Raw genomic sequence first — 14,250 nt, 5'->3', positions numbered from 1 at the left:
ACCTCTGAGCCCGTTTTCCCTGGCAGCTTGGGACTTCAGCGCCCTGCCTGGTTGTGCCAGGCATGCTAGCCTGCTACAAACACAGACCCAGGTCTGAACAACATCCCCCAAAAGCTGCAGGCTTAACTGAAAACAGCTTAAGAAGTGTTCCTGTCTCCAGCACTCAGATGCCCAGCTCCGAATGGGGTCCAAACCCCAAATAAATGCATTTTGCCCTGTATAAAGCTTATACAGGGTAAACTCATAAATTGTTCACCCTCTATAACACTGATAGAAAGATATGCACAAATGTTTGTCCCCCCAGGTATTAATACATACTCTGGGTTAATTAATAAGTAAAAATACAAAAAATACAAAAAGTAGGATTTAAGTGGTTCCAAGTAATAACAGACAGAACGAAGTGAATTACCATGCGAAATAAAATAAAACACGCAAGTCTAATCCTAATACTGTAAGAAAGTGATTACAGAAGGTTTCAGAGTAACAGCCATGTTAGTCTGTATTCGCAAAAAGAAAAGGAGGACTTGTGGCACCTTAGAGACTAACCAATTTATTTGAGCATAAGCTTTCGTGAGCTCACGAAAGCTTATGCTCAAATAAATTGGTTAGTCTCTAAGGTGCCACAAGTACTCCTTTTCTTTTCGTGATTACAGAAGAAATCTCACCCTCAGTGATGTTCCAGTAAGCTTCTTTTACAGACTAGCCTCCATCTAGTCTGGGTCTAGTAGTCACTCACACCCCTGTGGTTACTGTCCTTTCTTCCAGTTTCTTTCAGGTATCCTTTGGGGATGGAGAGGCTATCTCTTAAGCCAGGTGAAGACAAAATGGAGGGATCTCCCAGGTGCTTAAATAGACTTTCTCTTGTGGGTGGAGACCCCCTCCTCTCTCCTATCCAGAATTCAGTTCCAAGACGGAGTTTTGGAGTCCCGTGGGCAAGTCACATGTCCGTGCATGACTCAGAACTTTACAGGTGGCAGCCATTGTTCACATGCTACCTTGAACGCCCCCAGGTAGACTCCTTATGTAGATTGGAGTCTTCTAAGGTTCCATTGTCCATTAAGTGTTTCTTGATTGGGCACTTAACTCGCAAATTCCTTTCTTAAGAAGCTGACCAAATGCCTTACTAAGGCTACTCAAAATCAAACAAGTATTCATAATTTCAAATACAAAAATGATACATGCATACAAATAGGATGAATATATTCAGTAGATCATAACCATTGCAGAGATATGTTACATGGCATATGTAGCATAAAACATATTCCAGTTATGTCATTGTAGCGGGGTGGACACCCGCTCGACGCCAGATAGGTTAAAACAGCCCTGAGAGAGGGCTGCTCCAGAAGAAAGGCAGCAGGGCTGATTGGGGAAGCAGCCTCAGCTGGTGGGGGCCATGGCCCAATCAGGGCTCAGCTGGCTCTATAAAGGCTGTAAGCCAGAAGCCCAGAGAGACTCTCTCTAGCTTCTGAGAAGGAGGGACCTGGCTGTGGGGACCTAAGCAGAGTACCCAGATTAGAGCGGGGCTGGGGAAGGGCCTGAGGAGCTGGGGAGCTCCAGCCAGGAAAGCCTCAGTCTGCTGCCTAGCATTAGGCCCAACAGGTACTGGGGTTGCAGGGGACAGCCCAAGGTTAGACAGAGGCAGCAGGTCCAAACCCAACCTTGGCTGTGATGAGTGGCTCATACTGCAGTCTGCCCCAGGGCGTGGGGGCTAGCTGGTGACTGGAAGGAGTCTACAACTGAGGCCAGGTAGGGATAGTGGGTGGGCGGTTCCCCTGGGAGAGGGAGACCCAGAACTGTGGGGTACTGCCAAGGGGAAGCACACAGTGAAAGGGGCACTGGGGGTCCTGGGAGGGACACGGGAGCCAGCAGCAAGGCGAGACACTGGCCTGAAGAAGGCGCTCTTGAGGCTGGTGAGCTAATTCCTGGAGATGACCAGCAGGGGGCGCCGCCGGTGAGTCTGCGCCCGGTTACAGTCATATATACATTCATAAGCATATTTCCGTAAAGCATTATGAGGTGCAATGTCACATGGTGATTGTGATTACAACTTGAATACATTTCATTCAGACTGTAAAAAGAAACCCTGGGCAGACTAGGAAGTGACTAAAGACCAGAAACTGAGAATATCCAAGGATATTTCAGTGACTGTCATTTTCCCAAGGGGAATCAAGTTCGTCCTCCTGCCCTGCCCCAACACACAATCATCCGGCTAGGCTGAATGCACGAGAGCAGTTTGGGTACTCTAAAACCCGTCTCATTGTACTTTTGTACACTAGGTATTCCCTAAAATGTATCCCAAAAGCCTCCAGCCCCAGACAGAACTTTGATTTAGAAAACTCACAAGGCTCTGTACTAGGTGCACCAGGGAAGACTCATCAGCAGGATGGGAAATGGGGGAGAAGGGCAGTTTCCAACATTATTCTTGGTCATCCTTTTTCATTTTACATAGTTCTAGAAAGAGAAGGAGAGAACAATCCCTGTGGACTAAACCTAATGACGATTTACTATATGGAGCACTTTATGAATGCTTGTCACGGCCCTCCAAGGTCTTTGTTATGGTGCAAGGAGATCAGAGGCCAAGTGACCAGCTCAGCTTTACAGAGGGGGAGTAGGGGTGTCGAGTGCGGCTGGAAGACTTGCTATTTAAAAAAACAAGAGCTCCTTTGAAAAAAATGTCTTGATATGTTATCATTAAGGAGGCACAAAATGAACCCACCAGCCCTCTACCAAGACGATGGATGGGAATTTAGGAACTTTAATGAGACTAACTGGGAAACACACTTCTCTAGGACCTGAAAGCCCATAGTAGGCTTGAGGAATGACTGTGGGTGAGCATACACCATGGGCTGCTTAGATTAATTATGTCACGGCAGTGATGACATAGGCCTTATAGCACTGAAGTGCCTGAACTTCTTGTCTTTGCTAAGTGGCACAGACATTATGTCACACTGCTTAGTGGACACAGCATTCCGACAGCGGTCAGGCCAGTGCCAAACACTGAGAGAATAGAACCCCTTTACTCCCATGTGAGAGTCCTGTTTACACATCTCTGGCACGCCAGGGTACAATCCAGGCTAATGGGCAGCTCTGTCACCCCCCGGCCCTGCAGCCTTGGGTGTCTTACAAAGTCTCGCCGAAATAATTCCCACCTGGGCCACTCACAAACAGCCTAAGAGCATGCAAGCCAGCCCTGAGTGTCAGTGTGTAACTGCAGCCTGCCAACCACACCTGAGTTACACTCTGGCTCTCACCAGCCTGGGTTATACAGCAGGGTGACCCCAACACACACCCAGTCTTAGATTTTCTCCCAGAAATCTATGTCCTGTACTGCCCAGCCCTCTCCTGGACACTACAAATTATATTAAGTCCATTATTCCTGTAAGATTATTCCTGTGCACACAATTTACCACCCCAAAACAGAGTTACCCAGATACTTCAATTCAAACACACTAGACTAGATAAAACAATAAAACAAATTTATTAACTACAATGAGAGATTTTAAGTGAATCCAACTAATGAGGAATAAAAGTCAGAAATGGTTACAAAGAAAATAAAGATGAAACGTTTACTAGTGCCTAACTTAAACTATATCCTCTTCAAGCAAAGTTTCTCACCACATGCTTTCAGCTGCCTTCCAGATCAAACTGTGTACATCAGACCCTCTTCCTCAGCATCTAGTGAATACTTCCTTTCTCTCTTCAGGTGTAGTGAATGCCATGGGCAGGGAAGGAGGGGTTGTCCCTCCTTTTTATAGTTTCAGTCCCACTGTTGAAAAACATTTCCAGCTGCGGACTAGGACACACAGAGTTTTTGTGGAAGGATGTTCACAGCTGGCTTTTCCTCACACCTTTGAGCTTCCTTTGTTTCCCTTCCTTCTTGATGACGGTTTACTGATTAAATGCAAATTCAGGCAGGCACATTCCTTTCTCAAGACAACACCTGGTTGCCAACTTCTGCGTGAGCAAGGCTGTGGGGTTGGGAACACGGGTCAGTAACATAATACAGGGAAATCTTATAAAACTTTACATACAATGTTGATACACATATCTTATCAGGACAATACTGATCAACAACTTGTGAGTTTTCGAATTATAACTCTCACAAGGCATACTTTGTACAAAGATTATTACAATAGTACATAGGGTGTGAATACAGGAACGTATTTGGTCCCAGCCTCATTACTGCATGTGGCAGGGAGTTCCTCACGCTAACCCTGTAGGACAGAGACATTTATTTTTTCCTTTTCAATCAGTTTTAAAAGTGATTTCATTTCCTTGTGTGGTGTAGAAGCTTGGACAGCACAGCCCCTTTCACTCCCACAAACACACACACACAGTATTTAGAGACAGTTTGAAGTGACCTGAGACTTCAGACAAGACAGGTGAATGACTCTGAGAGCTTGGATTTATTGGAAGTAACCCAGTAGCACCTCAAGGCCCCAGCTGAGATCAGGGCCCCCGCTGTGGCGAGCGTGGCTCAGACGCCGGCCAAGAACCGGCCACCGTTGTGCCGAGCGTGGCTCAGATGCCAGCCGAGAGTGGGCCTCCTGCCCTAACCCACTAGACCCCACTCCCTTCCACAGCTCCTGGGATAGAATCCAGGAGTCCTGGCTCCCAGCCCTGCCAGGGACGCTCTGGGTGGGAGATTTCAAGTTCAGCAAGGGGCATCAGGATATGGATCCGGAGTGTCCCACATAATGCTGCCCCCTGGATGATTTTTAATTGGCCTGCCCGGTTTTTGTCCTGCCTTGCCTGTTGCCAGTGAAAAGATTTAACGTTTTGGGGTTTGATGTCCCTCTGCCGGACATGAGTATGGACAGCCACCGTGCAGTGAATTTGTATCTACCATGCAAGACATGTGGCTGGGAGCGCAGCTGGCCCTACTCAGCCTGCCGAACCACGGCAGCTCCTCTCAGTGCCAGGTAGTGAGCTTCACTCACAGCTCACCAACAGGGAGGGGTAGGAGCAGGGTGGGAGAGGCAGGGTCTCCTGGGAGGGGACGCTGGGGGGAAGGCTCCCTCCCGGGCTGTAGCTCCTGTGAGGCGCCGGGTGTGGGGGCTCATGATGGGCAAGGCAAGGGCTCCCTGAGTTACGTGGCAGAAAGAACAGCTGTGGTCACAGATGTGGGGAAAAGGGCCAGAGCCTCACCCCTGTTCACCATTGAACATCTCTTCTATTCCCCAAAGGGAAGCGCCGTTCATCCTTTATGCATTTGTTAGTATCACACCAGGGCAGGAGAATGCCGCTCTGAGGATCTGTCATTCCCTAAGAGAGCACAGGAAAACCTATGCAGAGGTTTGGGGGTTTTGGGGGTCGTTTTTGTTGCCCGTCACTCCGTGTTTTAGCTTGGGACACTGAGATTTTTAGTGGTAATTGTCAGCAATCATCAGTTTCACCGCGCACCGCCCCAAACCAAGGGAAAACATTTCTGTCGATCACAATCAAAACATGCAGCTAGACAAAGAAAGAAAACTGTTCCTGGAGAATTTTCTAATGTCCCACCTTATTGTCGAGAAAACTTGTGGCCGTGTGGGTGTCACTGGGGCTGCTTTCAGGATAATTACATTGTACAATTTGACATGTGATGTTGACAATTTGTGTTTTTAAAGGTTATAAATAGGCTTGGCAGAATTCTTTTTTAAAATAGTTTCCATGGACAGTACTGTTTATTTCTGAGCAAAACTGTTTGATTTTTATTCATTTAAATTTTTAGTTGTGGAAAATTACTGGGGGTGGGGAGGGGGAATCAAACCCAAATTCTGTAAAGACAACAAATGTTGATTTTAAAAGGTCACATTTTATAACTTTTCAAACACAAATTATGAACATCTTGTGTCAAAATATACAAAGTAAATAGCCTTAACTCCAATATGTTCTCAAGAGGAAAATTTCGATTATTAGCAATGGAAATATTTTGCCCCCAGTTTGCCTGTGTGTGATGAATTCAACATTTACCAGTAAAAATCCAGTCCTTCCAAGCATCGTTATAAAGCTTTACCTTTCTGGATCTCAACCTCGACTGCCACTAAATAACAGTCTGACCGTCACATATGGCCTGACCCCCGACACACACGAATTCCCACAACCGTGATCATTTAAATTGATAAAAATGGGGGTGGGAAGCTTAAACCCCACAATTTTCCACATCAAAATGTAAATCAATAGAGTTCTAAAAAAATGCCTGTGAACGTATCCTCAGTGTGCGCCACTAAAATGATAAAAAGGTTTATAGAATTCTGCCCAGCCTAATTTGAGTAACAATTAGCTCGAGTTGGCACTCGGATCTCTTTTGTTGGTTGGGGATGGGCAGTGGCCAGTCTTTCTATGTCTTGGAGGTGGCAAACATAAGGGGGCGGGGGTGGATCTGGAGCAACCCAGAGGGAGGCAAAGCCGGGGGGGGTGCCAACATTGGCAACTCGTACCTGTGGGGGAAGGGGGACAAGGAGGGGGGCAGAGTGAGGGTGCCCAGCTTCAGCAATTAAAATTTGGGGGTTCTGTGACCCATCTAGGGGAGCGCATGGGGGTCTATTGTTTTGGGGCATCGGAAGCAGGGGAGTTGCCAGCGGTTGCAATCTGGGTCAGGCGAGGCCCCTCGCCCTCCAAAGCGTCCTCCATCATCTGCTTGTACTGGTGCTTGAAGAAGCCGAACTGGAAGGAGGCAGCCGGGGGACATGGTGAGAGCCAGACAGACACAGGCCCATGGTCGAGGAGGAGGAGGGACAGGCTGTGGGAACCTCTGAAGGAAAGACCCTTGCCCCTTCTCCACCAGCTGGGAGAACCACAGGCCCCACCCCCAGGGTGATGGGCTGTGGGGGAAGGGGTCCAAGCCCTGCACCCTCACCTTCTAGAGGGCTGCGGTGATGAGAGCCAGCAGGATCAGGCCCCCACGCTGCTGCCCACGATGATGGGCAGGTAGTTATAGACCTCGGAGCGCTCCACCAACGTCTGCACCTGGGGGAGAAGAGGTGTGAGATGGGGACCCAGGAGTCCTGGCACCATCACCCACCCCTGCTCTAAATCCCCAGACCTCACTTCCTCCCAGAGCAGGGACAGGACCCAGGAGTCCTGGCTCCCAGCTCTAACCACTAGCCGATGCTCTCTCTAACCCGGGCGCAGTCACTCTGGTACCTGGCGCTGGACGAATCCCTCCTTCTGGGTGTATTTCTTCTCCTCGTATTCAATCCAGGCCTCGCTCACCAGACTCACTTTCTGCTGCTGAGTCTGGAACAGAGAAATTCACCGTCCCTCACCAGAAATGACACAAACCAGCCCGGAGCATTGTCCCAGGGGGACCCAGAGCAATTTACAGGCTGTTCACATCGGAGCAATCCCTTGCCCGGCACTGAGATGCAGCCAGCTCTGGGGAGGGGCACCGGGGCTGTTCACATGTGGGGGATCCCTCGCCTGTTGCTGAGAGGCAGAGGCAGCTCTCGTACCTGGGAGACCCACTGGAAGCTGACGTTCCCTTTGATCATAAACTCCAGCGGTTGCCGCATTTCCAGGGAGGCGATTCTGCACCGGATCTTCTTACAGGTGGCCACGGAGCAGTCCTGGGGGCGGAAGGATATCGCTGGGTGAGGCAGGGGGTGCAGGGGCTCAGCATGGCCATGAGGGTCTGGGTCTATCTATAGCACTTGCTGTCTGAGCTAGTGCAGAGGGAGAAGAGCAACTGGGATCCGCACTGGTCCATACTCACCAGTAGAGGGCGCTCGCTCATCTGCTTCACAAAGTCCTTTGAACCCGGCATTTCAGACTCACTGGTGCACTGAGCCAGCTGGGGCTGGGGAGGGAGAGAGACACGGTGTTAACGGGGGTGGGAAGGGGACATGGGGCCTTTCCCCTCTAGGGGGCACCAGCACCAATCTGGCACCAGGGCACAGGACTGGCTGGCTCAGGGGCTGGGGAAGGACCTGGGGAAGGTCGTTCTCCCCCAGGCAGCCTGTCCCAGCAGGGGGCGCTGTAGGGCCGAGCAGGTGTCACTGGGCCCATCTCACACACACAAGGGCAGGGAGAGGCAGGTACCTTGGAGGGGACGACCTCAGAGGCGTCCCACACCCGGACCCCGCTCAGCTCCACGGGGAACTGGAACGTGACCGAGATGGGGACACTTCGCTGCCGCAGGTTCTTGACCTGAAAGAAACAGACTCTCTACAGGGCATGCAGGAAGAGAACCCAGGAGCTCTAATCCCCAGCCCCCGCTCTGACCCTCAGACCCCACTCCCCGGCCAGAGCTGGGGATAGAACCCAGGAGTCCTGGCTCCCTGCGCACCCCCCACCCCTCCGTGCACTAACCCACTAGATCCCATTCGACCACTTCCACTCCCTCCCTCTTGCCCCATCTCCCCCCTCGCGCTCTGTGCCGCCGGCCTCACCTCGTACCCATGTGTCACTGGCACACTTGTCCCTGCGTCCTCGACAGAGAAGTTGACGTACTTGGTCGACTCCTCGAGGCTGGGGGAGGAAAAGGACGGAAGGAAGGAGAGAGACGGGAGTGTGCTGGATGGGGCTGGAGAGTGGCGGTGGGGTGTCATGTCCAGAAGGGGGCGCTGTGCTACAGGGAAGGGCTCAGTAGGGGGCACTCTCCCCTTGCAGTCAGCGCTGGCACCTACGACCCTGTGCGGCGCTAGGGTCACTGTGCTTCAGGGAAGAGCTCAATAGGGGGCGCTGTGCTGCAGGGAACAGGGGGCCCAGCAGGGGGCGCTCTCCCCTCTGTCTCCGCACGGACCTACCTGGTGAGGATGATGAAGATGCCGTACTTGACCGGCAGCTCCGCCCGGTGAATCATGCGCTCGGTGATGGGGCCGCAATTGTCACTGGGGGGAGGGGAGGGCAAAGGGGAGAGATGTGAGGAGATGGAGCCAGTTAACTGTGCAGGGAGGCTGCACCACAGGCCTCTGCATCGTCCTGCTCCATGCATGGCCCATTCCCACTGCCCCCCCACCCCACCCCTGGCCCTGCACGGCCCCCTCACCTGCTGGCAGTGGCCGTGATCTGCAGCCTGTCCCCCAGGTCGGCTTCAGAGGAGACAGCAAAAGTGGTGACAAAGATGGCCTGGAAAACACACCGGGGTGGGGGGGGGTGAGAGAACCAGTGGGCTCAGGGCCTGGGGAACTGCCAGAGACTGCGGGGGCGGGGCAGGCACGGAGGACGGTGGGGGGCTTTTGTATGAACTTAGAACAAATGGTCCCAGAGCGGCAAATGGTGTTAACATGACCCTGTCCCTGTCCAACATTAAACAGCGTTAACCTGGTTTGGGGTCCAGAGATCTCAGCCGGCTCCATGCCATGGCAACACCCCATTCACCGTCATTTTAAAGACCCCAAATGAGGAAGGCAACAGCCCCTCCCTTTGTTTTTTCTCCACCAGTGAAGCCTGATTTCCAGCCCCCCAAGTCTGGCCCTTGGCTTCCAGCCCCAGCAGGGCCGGACCCCAGCCCCGGCGTGATTTCAGGGCTCTATTTGCACTGATTCTCCCGGCTCCCCCGGGCACTTTCCCCAGCACATCGCTTGTCACGGGCTGGGCTGACTCCTGGGAACTGCCCCTCTCTGCTCCCAGCTGGGCTCACCCCTGGGGAGTCCACAGGCCAGGGCCCGTCCCTACCTCGGCCCCGCTCCAGAAGATGGGGTGGTTGATGTGGCAGGTGCTGTTCCTTTGAGATTGTTCCTCTGAGCCCACGGCTGAGCTGCACTTAACGGCCAGGGCCCTCCTGTTAGACTGAGCACAGGCGACCAGCCAGTGAGACAGGGGGCCACAGACCCCTGCTGAGTCCCCCATCTCCTCCCTGGAGCACAGAACCCGGTGCTGAGCCCCCTACCCGCTCCCTGTGGCACAGCGCCCCCTGCTGATCCCCTGACCACTCCCTGCAGCACAGCGCCCGCTGCTGAGCCCCCTGCCCTCTCCTTGCATCACGACACCACCTGCCAAGCCCTCACCCACTCCCTGCAGCACGACGCTCCAAACTGAGTTCCCAGCCCACTCCCTCCTGCATGGTGCCCCCTGCGGAGACCCCCACCTGCTCCCTGCAGAGCAGCATCCCCTGCCAAGTCCCCTGCCCACTCTCTGCAGCACGGCTCCCCGCTGCAGAGCCTGCCCCTCATGCCTGGTGCGTTGGGGTACCTGGAGCAGCAGGACCCGGCGGTAGGACAGCGCGGCCGGGTAGAAGAACCGCACCGTGGTGCTGTAGGAATTCTCCCCGCGGTTCTCGATGGAGACGGTGATGTTGAGTTCAGGGCTGATGCCCACCACCAGGGTGCTCAAGCTAAGGGGGAGACAAAGGGGTGAGCTTCCTCAGGGCAGTGCCCTGGCTGCTCTGTGAACTTCCTCTAGCAGTGCCCCGCCAGGGACCCCAGTGCTGCGAGCTTCCTGAAACAGTGCCCAGGCAGGGACCCCAGTGCTGCAATCTTCGCCACAGCAGTGCCCCCCACCCAGGATCCATCAGCACTGGAAATCCAAACTGTGATCAAGCTGGACGGGTCCCCCCATGGCGGGTGTTTTTGTGGGGAGGATTCGGTAACTTACCCAGAGAAATTGAAGGAGACTCCTAACTGGTCATCGCAGCGGCCATCCATGCCACAGTCCTTCTGAAATGGGAGCTGGGGGGAGGCCAGGAGGGCAGGGGTCAATGGGGAGAGGGCTGCAGCACCATCTGCCAGAGCGACACTGCAGGGACGCAGGGGCCCTCCAGTTACCCCAGCACCTCCCAGTCCCCTGCACAGGGGACAGCTGAACCCATCATCTGCCCTGCCCTTGCCACCCACCCACTCACCCAAACCCCCCCTCCCCCTTCCCCTCCCGGCTCTGGCCAGAAAAAGTATCACAGTTCTAGGGGTGCCAGGGCAGGGGGCCTGCCTGGCTCGCGGAGGGATGGGGAACAGAGCATGGGGCCTTTCCCCTCTAAGGGGCTCTGGCCAAAATAAGTTTTGAAAAATTTTCAGCAAAAATCATGTTTTTAGCCAAAAATATTTTGGTTTTTGGACAGAAATTTTGGGAACTTTGAGGAGAAATTGGAATGTTCCCACCCAGCGGAGACAGGTCCGTAGCCAAGGCAAACTCGGCCTCGTCTCTGTCGCCCTCCAGTGCCTGCACTCTGTAAGGGGTTTAGGAAGCTGCTGCTGGCTCTGAACTTTGCAGTCTCTCACTTTGGAATGCCAACGTCACTGGTTCGATCCCTGCAGCAGACCCACCGCGGGGCCCGGCTTTGGCACCTTACCAAGCCTGCAGACACCAGTGCAGAGTCCTCGCTCAGGATGGGTCTGAGGTGGCTGGCAGCAGCGATGGGATCCCCCGTCAGGGTGCAGTTGAGATTCAGGGTGATGGGGGTCAGGGTGTTCTCTGGGCAGAGCTGGGGAGACAGAGAGACATGTCGGGCCCCTGAAGGGTAACGGGGGGCTGGGCGCTGGGTGGGACCCGGAGAGAGGTTTGTTCTCTGGATGATTTGGATGCGAGGGGCAGAGTTGGAGGGGCAGACACAGTGGAAGGGGAAGAAATTAGGACTCCCCCACACTCACAGGAAACGTTATCCGGTATGTCTCACATCTCATCTCGATGCCGAGCCGCAGCTCCCTGCTCAGGACAGGGCTGGTGAAGTCGAAGGTGACTCGGATATTAGTCCGCCCGGGGTCCAGGGCCAGGCTGTACTGGATGGTGCTGGAGATCCTGTCACCTATGGGGGAGGGGAAATGAGGGACAGAGAGAGACAGAGTGGGAACCTAAAGGGGAAATGGGACATGGGGCCTTTCCCCTCTACGGGGCACTAGCTCCAGTCCATCTCCAGGGCAGGGAACTGGCTGGCTCAGAGTGCAAGGGAACGGGGGGTCGGGGGGTATGGCCTGACCTAGGCTGTCCATGGTGCTCTTAGTGATGGTGAAGCAGATCTCTGCCCTGCTGGCCTCTGTGTTGAGCTGCTCCTGCCCTTGGCAGTCGAAGGCCGAGGTGGGGATTGTTGGGGGTTGGAAGCTGATGGAGACCCTGACTCTGAGCACCGGCCGGGACCTGCCATGGGGGGAACAGAACCATCACCCAGCTGCTCTCTGCAATGGGGCCAGGACCCCTCCCTCCCCTGAGCCTCCCACCCAGCCTGGAGGTGCTCACAGCACCCCATGGAGACAAGTTATGGATATAGAGCTCTGCTAGAGGAGACGCTGGGAGGCAGAGAAGAGAGCAGCCAAGCAGGGGCAGCAGGTTTGTATAATTTTTGGTGGTGCCCAGAACAGGTCCAAGTCCTGTCCTCCTCCACCCCCACCCCCACCCCGCCACACAAACATACCTGCCTAAGGCTCTGGAAGGGAGTTTGGGTGCTGGGTGTGGGCTCTGGGCTGGGGCAGAGCGTATGGGTTCAGGAGGGGGTGCCAGTTCTGGGAGGGAGTTTGGGAGTAGGAGGGGGTTTGGGGTGCCACACAGCCCCCCGACACCGCACTCCCCAGACACGTGATGTCCAGCACCCTCACACACAAATCCACAGTGCCCTGAACACCACCACCCCTGCACCAGCACTCCCCTGCCCTCAGCCCCACCTCAGCCAAGAGGAGGAACCGGGGAGGCGTGTGGGGGCAGCGGTGGAACTCGGACCCAAACTTTGGTGGAGCCGGGCCCCCAGGCCCAGAATATTCCTGGAGCTCGAGCACCACGGGCTCATGCAACTCGCCGGCCCTGCAGCAAAGCGATGATTGTGCCTTTCTCCAGTACAGAGAGAGAGAGACACACACACACACACACACAATGTATTGCTACTGTGTGCATCCTGGTCTACACTACAGATAACTGAGCTTAATGAAGCGTGGCAGATTACTGGTTCTCATTCTCAAAATGTTGCCTCAAAGCCTCCCTGTTTCCAATAGCCCTCATTGTGCCCCTCCAATAGCCATGGTATCTGGATGCTCAAAATCAGCCGCCAGGTGATCTGGCTCAGCACTCCACCCCAGGCAAGCTTTTCACCCTAAGCCCCACAGGCAGCTCTGACCATTGGAATGTTTTCCTCACTAAGATCTAACCTTCCCTATAGGCATCGCCAGCCTACTTTTAATGTGCCAAAGGCACATTCCACAGTCATTCTGCACCTACTCAGTCTGCTGTTGAAGAGCTCCTTGCTGCGCTCCAGGTTTCCCATTTAAGGCTCCATGAGCCATGGGAGTAAGGGATATGCTGGGTCTAGCAGGATCACGATGGGCATTTTAGCATCCCCCACTGGAATCTTTTGGTCTGGAAAGAAAGTCCCTGCTTGCAGCTTTCTGTGCAGGCCGGTGCTTCTGAAGATGCGCACGTCATGCACCTTCCCAGACCATCCCACGTTGATGTCAGCAAAACACCCACAGTGATCTACAGGTGCCTGAAATAACATGGAGAAGTACCCCTTTCTGTTGATGTACTCCATCACAAGATGGTCCATGGCCAAAATTGGAATATGCATTCCATCTATTACCCTGCCGCAGTTAGGGAATCCCATTTCTACAAAACCATTCACTATTTCACGTACATTGCCAAGAGTCATGGTCCTTCATAGCAAGATTCAATTAATTGCCCTGCGTACTTGCATTAATGCAGCCCCTGCAATCGACTTCACCACTTCAAACTGATTCACAACCAACTGGTAGCAGTCCAGGGACACCAGCTTCCACACTGCAATTGCCACGCACTTCTCCACCGAGAGGGCAGCTCTCACTTTGGTGTCCTTGCACTGCAGGGCTGGGGTGAGCTCCGTACACAGTCCCAGGAAGGTGGTTTTCTGCCTCCGAAAGTTCTGCACCCACGGCTCGTCATCTCAGAGCTGCATAACAGTGTGATCCCACCACTCAGTGCTTGTTTCCCAAGCTCAAAAGTGACAGTCCACTGTGTTCAGCTGCTCCATGAATGCCAAAAGTAATCTGTGTTGTTTCTTTCCATGGCACAGAGCAGGTCAGGCATCTCTAGTTCCTGTTCAGATTGGGAGCTCATGATATACTGCATGACCATCCACGATTTGTTCGCAATAGTTATCACAACAGCACAGATCAGTGCAGGATCCATCTTTTCAGACGGAGGTGGCAGGCTCACAGTAAACAAGAACCATTGAAAAATGCCACAGAATGCAGTCAAAAGCCCATAGACTGCTGTGACGGAAAGAACTGCATCATGGGGCATTGATTCCATACCCATGATGCACTGTGATCCACTCCACCATCACACAACACCGAGCTGTGGAATGTGGCGAGTCGCACACTGAGATAGGTACCCGCAGTGCACTGCTCTCACTCTCAGTGCGACTGCACCAAGTGT

General features: G+C 53.6%; 2 protein-coding genes across 2 annotated transcripts in view; one reads left to right on the top strand and one right to left on the bottom strand.

Annotated features, from left to right (window-relative positions):
• LOC141988522 (uncharacterized) overlaps nt 1-14,250 on the top strand; it is a 329,702-nt gene that overhangs the window by 84,435 nt on the left and 231,017 nt on the right. The window lies entirely within an intron of this gene.
• LOC141988532 (integrin alpha-D-like) overlaps nt 3,595-14,250 on the bottom strand; it is a 21,145-nt gene continuing 10,489 nt past the window's right edge. The window contains exons 12-26 of the mRNA XM_074954327.1: nt 11,834-11,991; nt 11,508-11,662; nt 11,210-11,341; nt 10,519-10,592; nt 10,117-10,258; nt 9,601-9,714; nt 8,972-9,051; nt 8,730-8,813; nt 8,373-8,451; nt 8,023-8,130; nt 7,697-7,780; nt 7,437-7,550; nt 7,129-7,221; nt 6,842-6,951; nt 3,595-3,968 (exon numbers count right to left, since the gene is read on the bottom strand). Of these exons, the coding sequence (XP_074810428.1) occupies nt 6,877-6,951; nt 7,129-7,221; nt 7,437-7,550; nt 7,697-7,780; nt 8,023-8,130; nt 8,373-8,451; nt 8,730-8,813; nt 8,972-9,051; nt 9,601-9,714; nt 10,117-10,258; nt 10,519-10,592; nt 11,210-11,341; nt 11,508-11,662; nt 11,834-11,991 (1,492 nt within the window). The 3' untranslated portion in view covers nt 3,595-3,968; nt 6,842-6,876. The remainder of the gene's footprint in view (nt 3,969-6,841; nt 6,952-7,128; nt 7,222-7,436; nt 7,551-7,696; nt 7,781-8,022; nt 8,131-8,372; nt 8,452-8,729; nt 8,814-8,971; nt 9,052-9,600; nt 9,715-10,116; nt 10,259-10,518; nt 10,593-11,209; nt 11,342-11,507; nt 11,663-11,833; nt 11,992-14,250) is intronic.

This window comes from Natator depressus, chromosome 6 (assembly GCF_965152275.1).
Source record: "Natator depressus isolate rNatDep1 chromosome 6, rNatDep2.hap1, whole genome shotgun sequence".
Classification (NCBI taxonomy): Eukaryota; Metazoa; Chordata; order Testudines; family Cheloniidae; genus Natator; species Natator depressus.
Note: the sequence above shows the minus strand (reverse complement) of the source record. Positions and strands in the feature narration are given on the sequence as shown.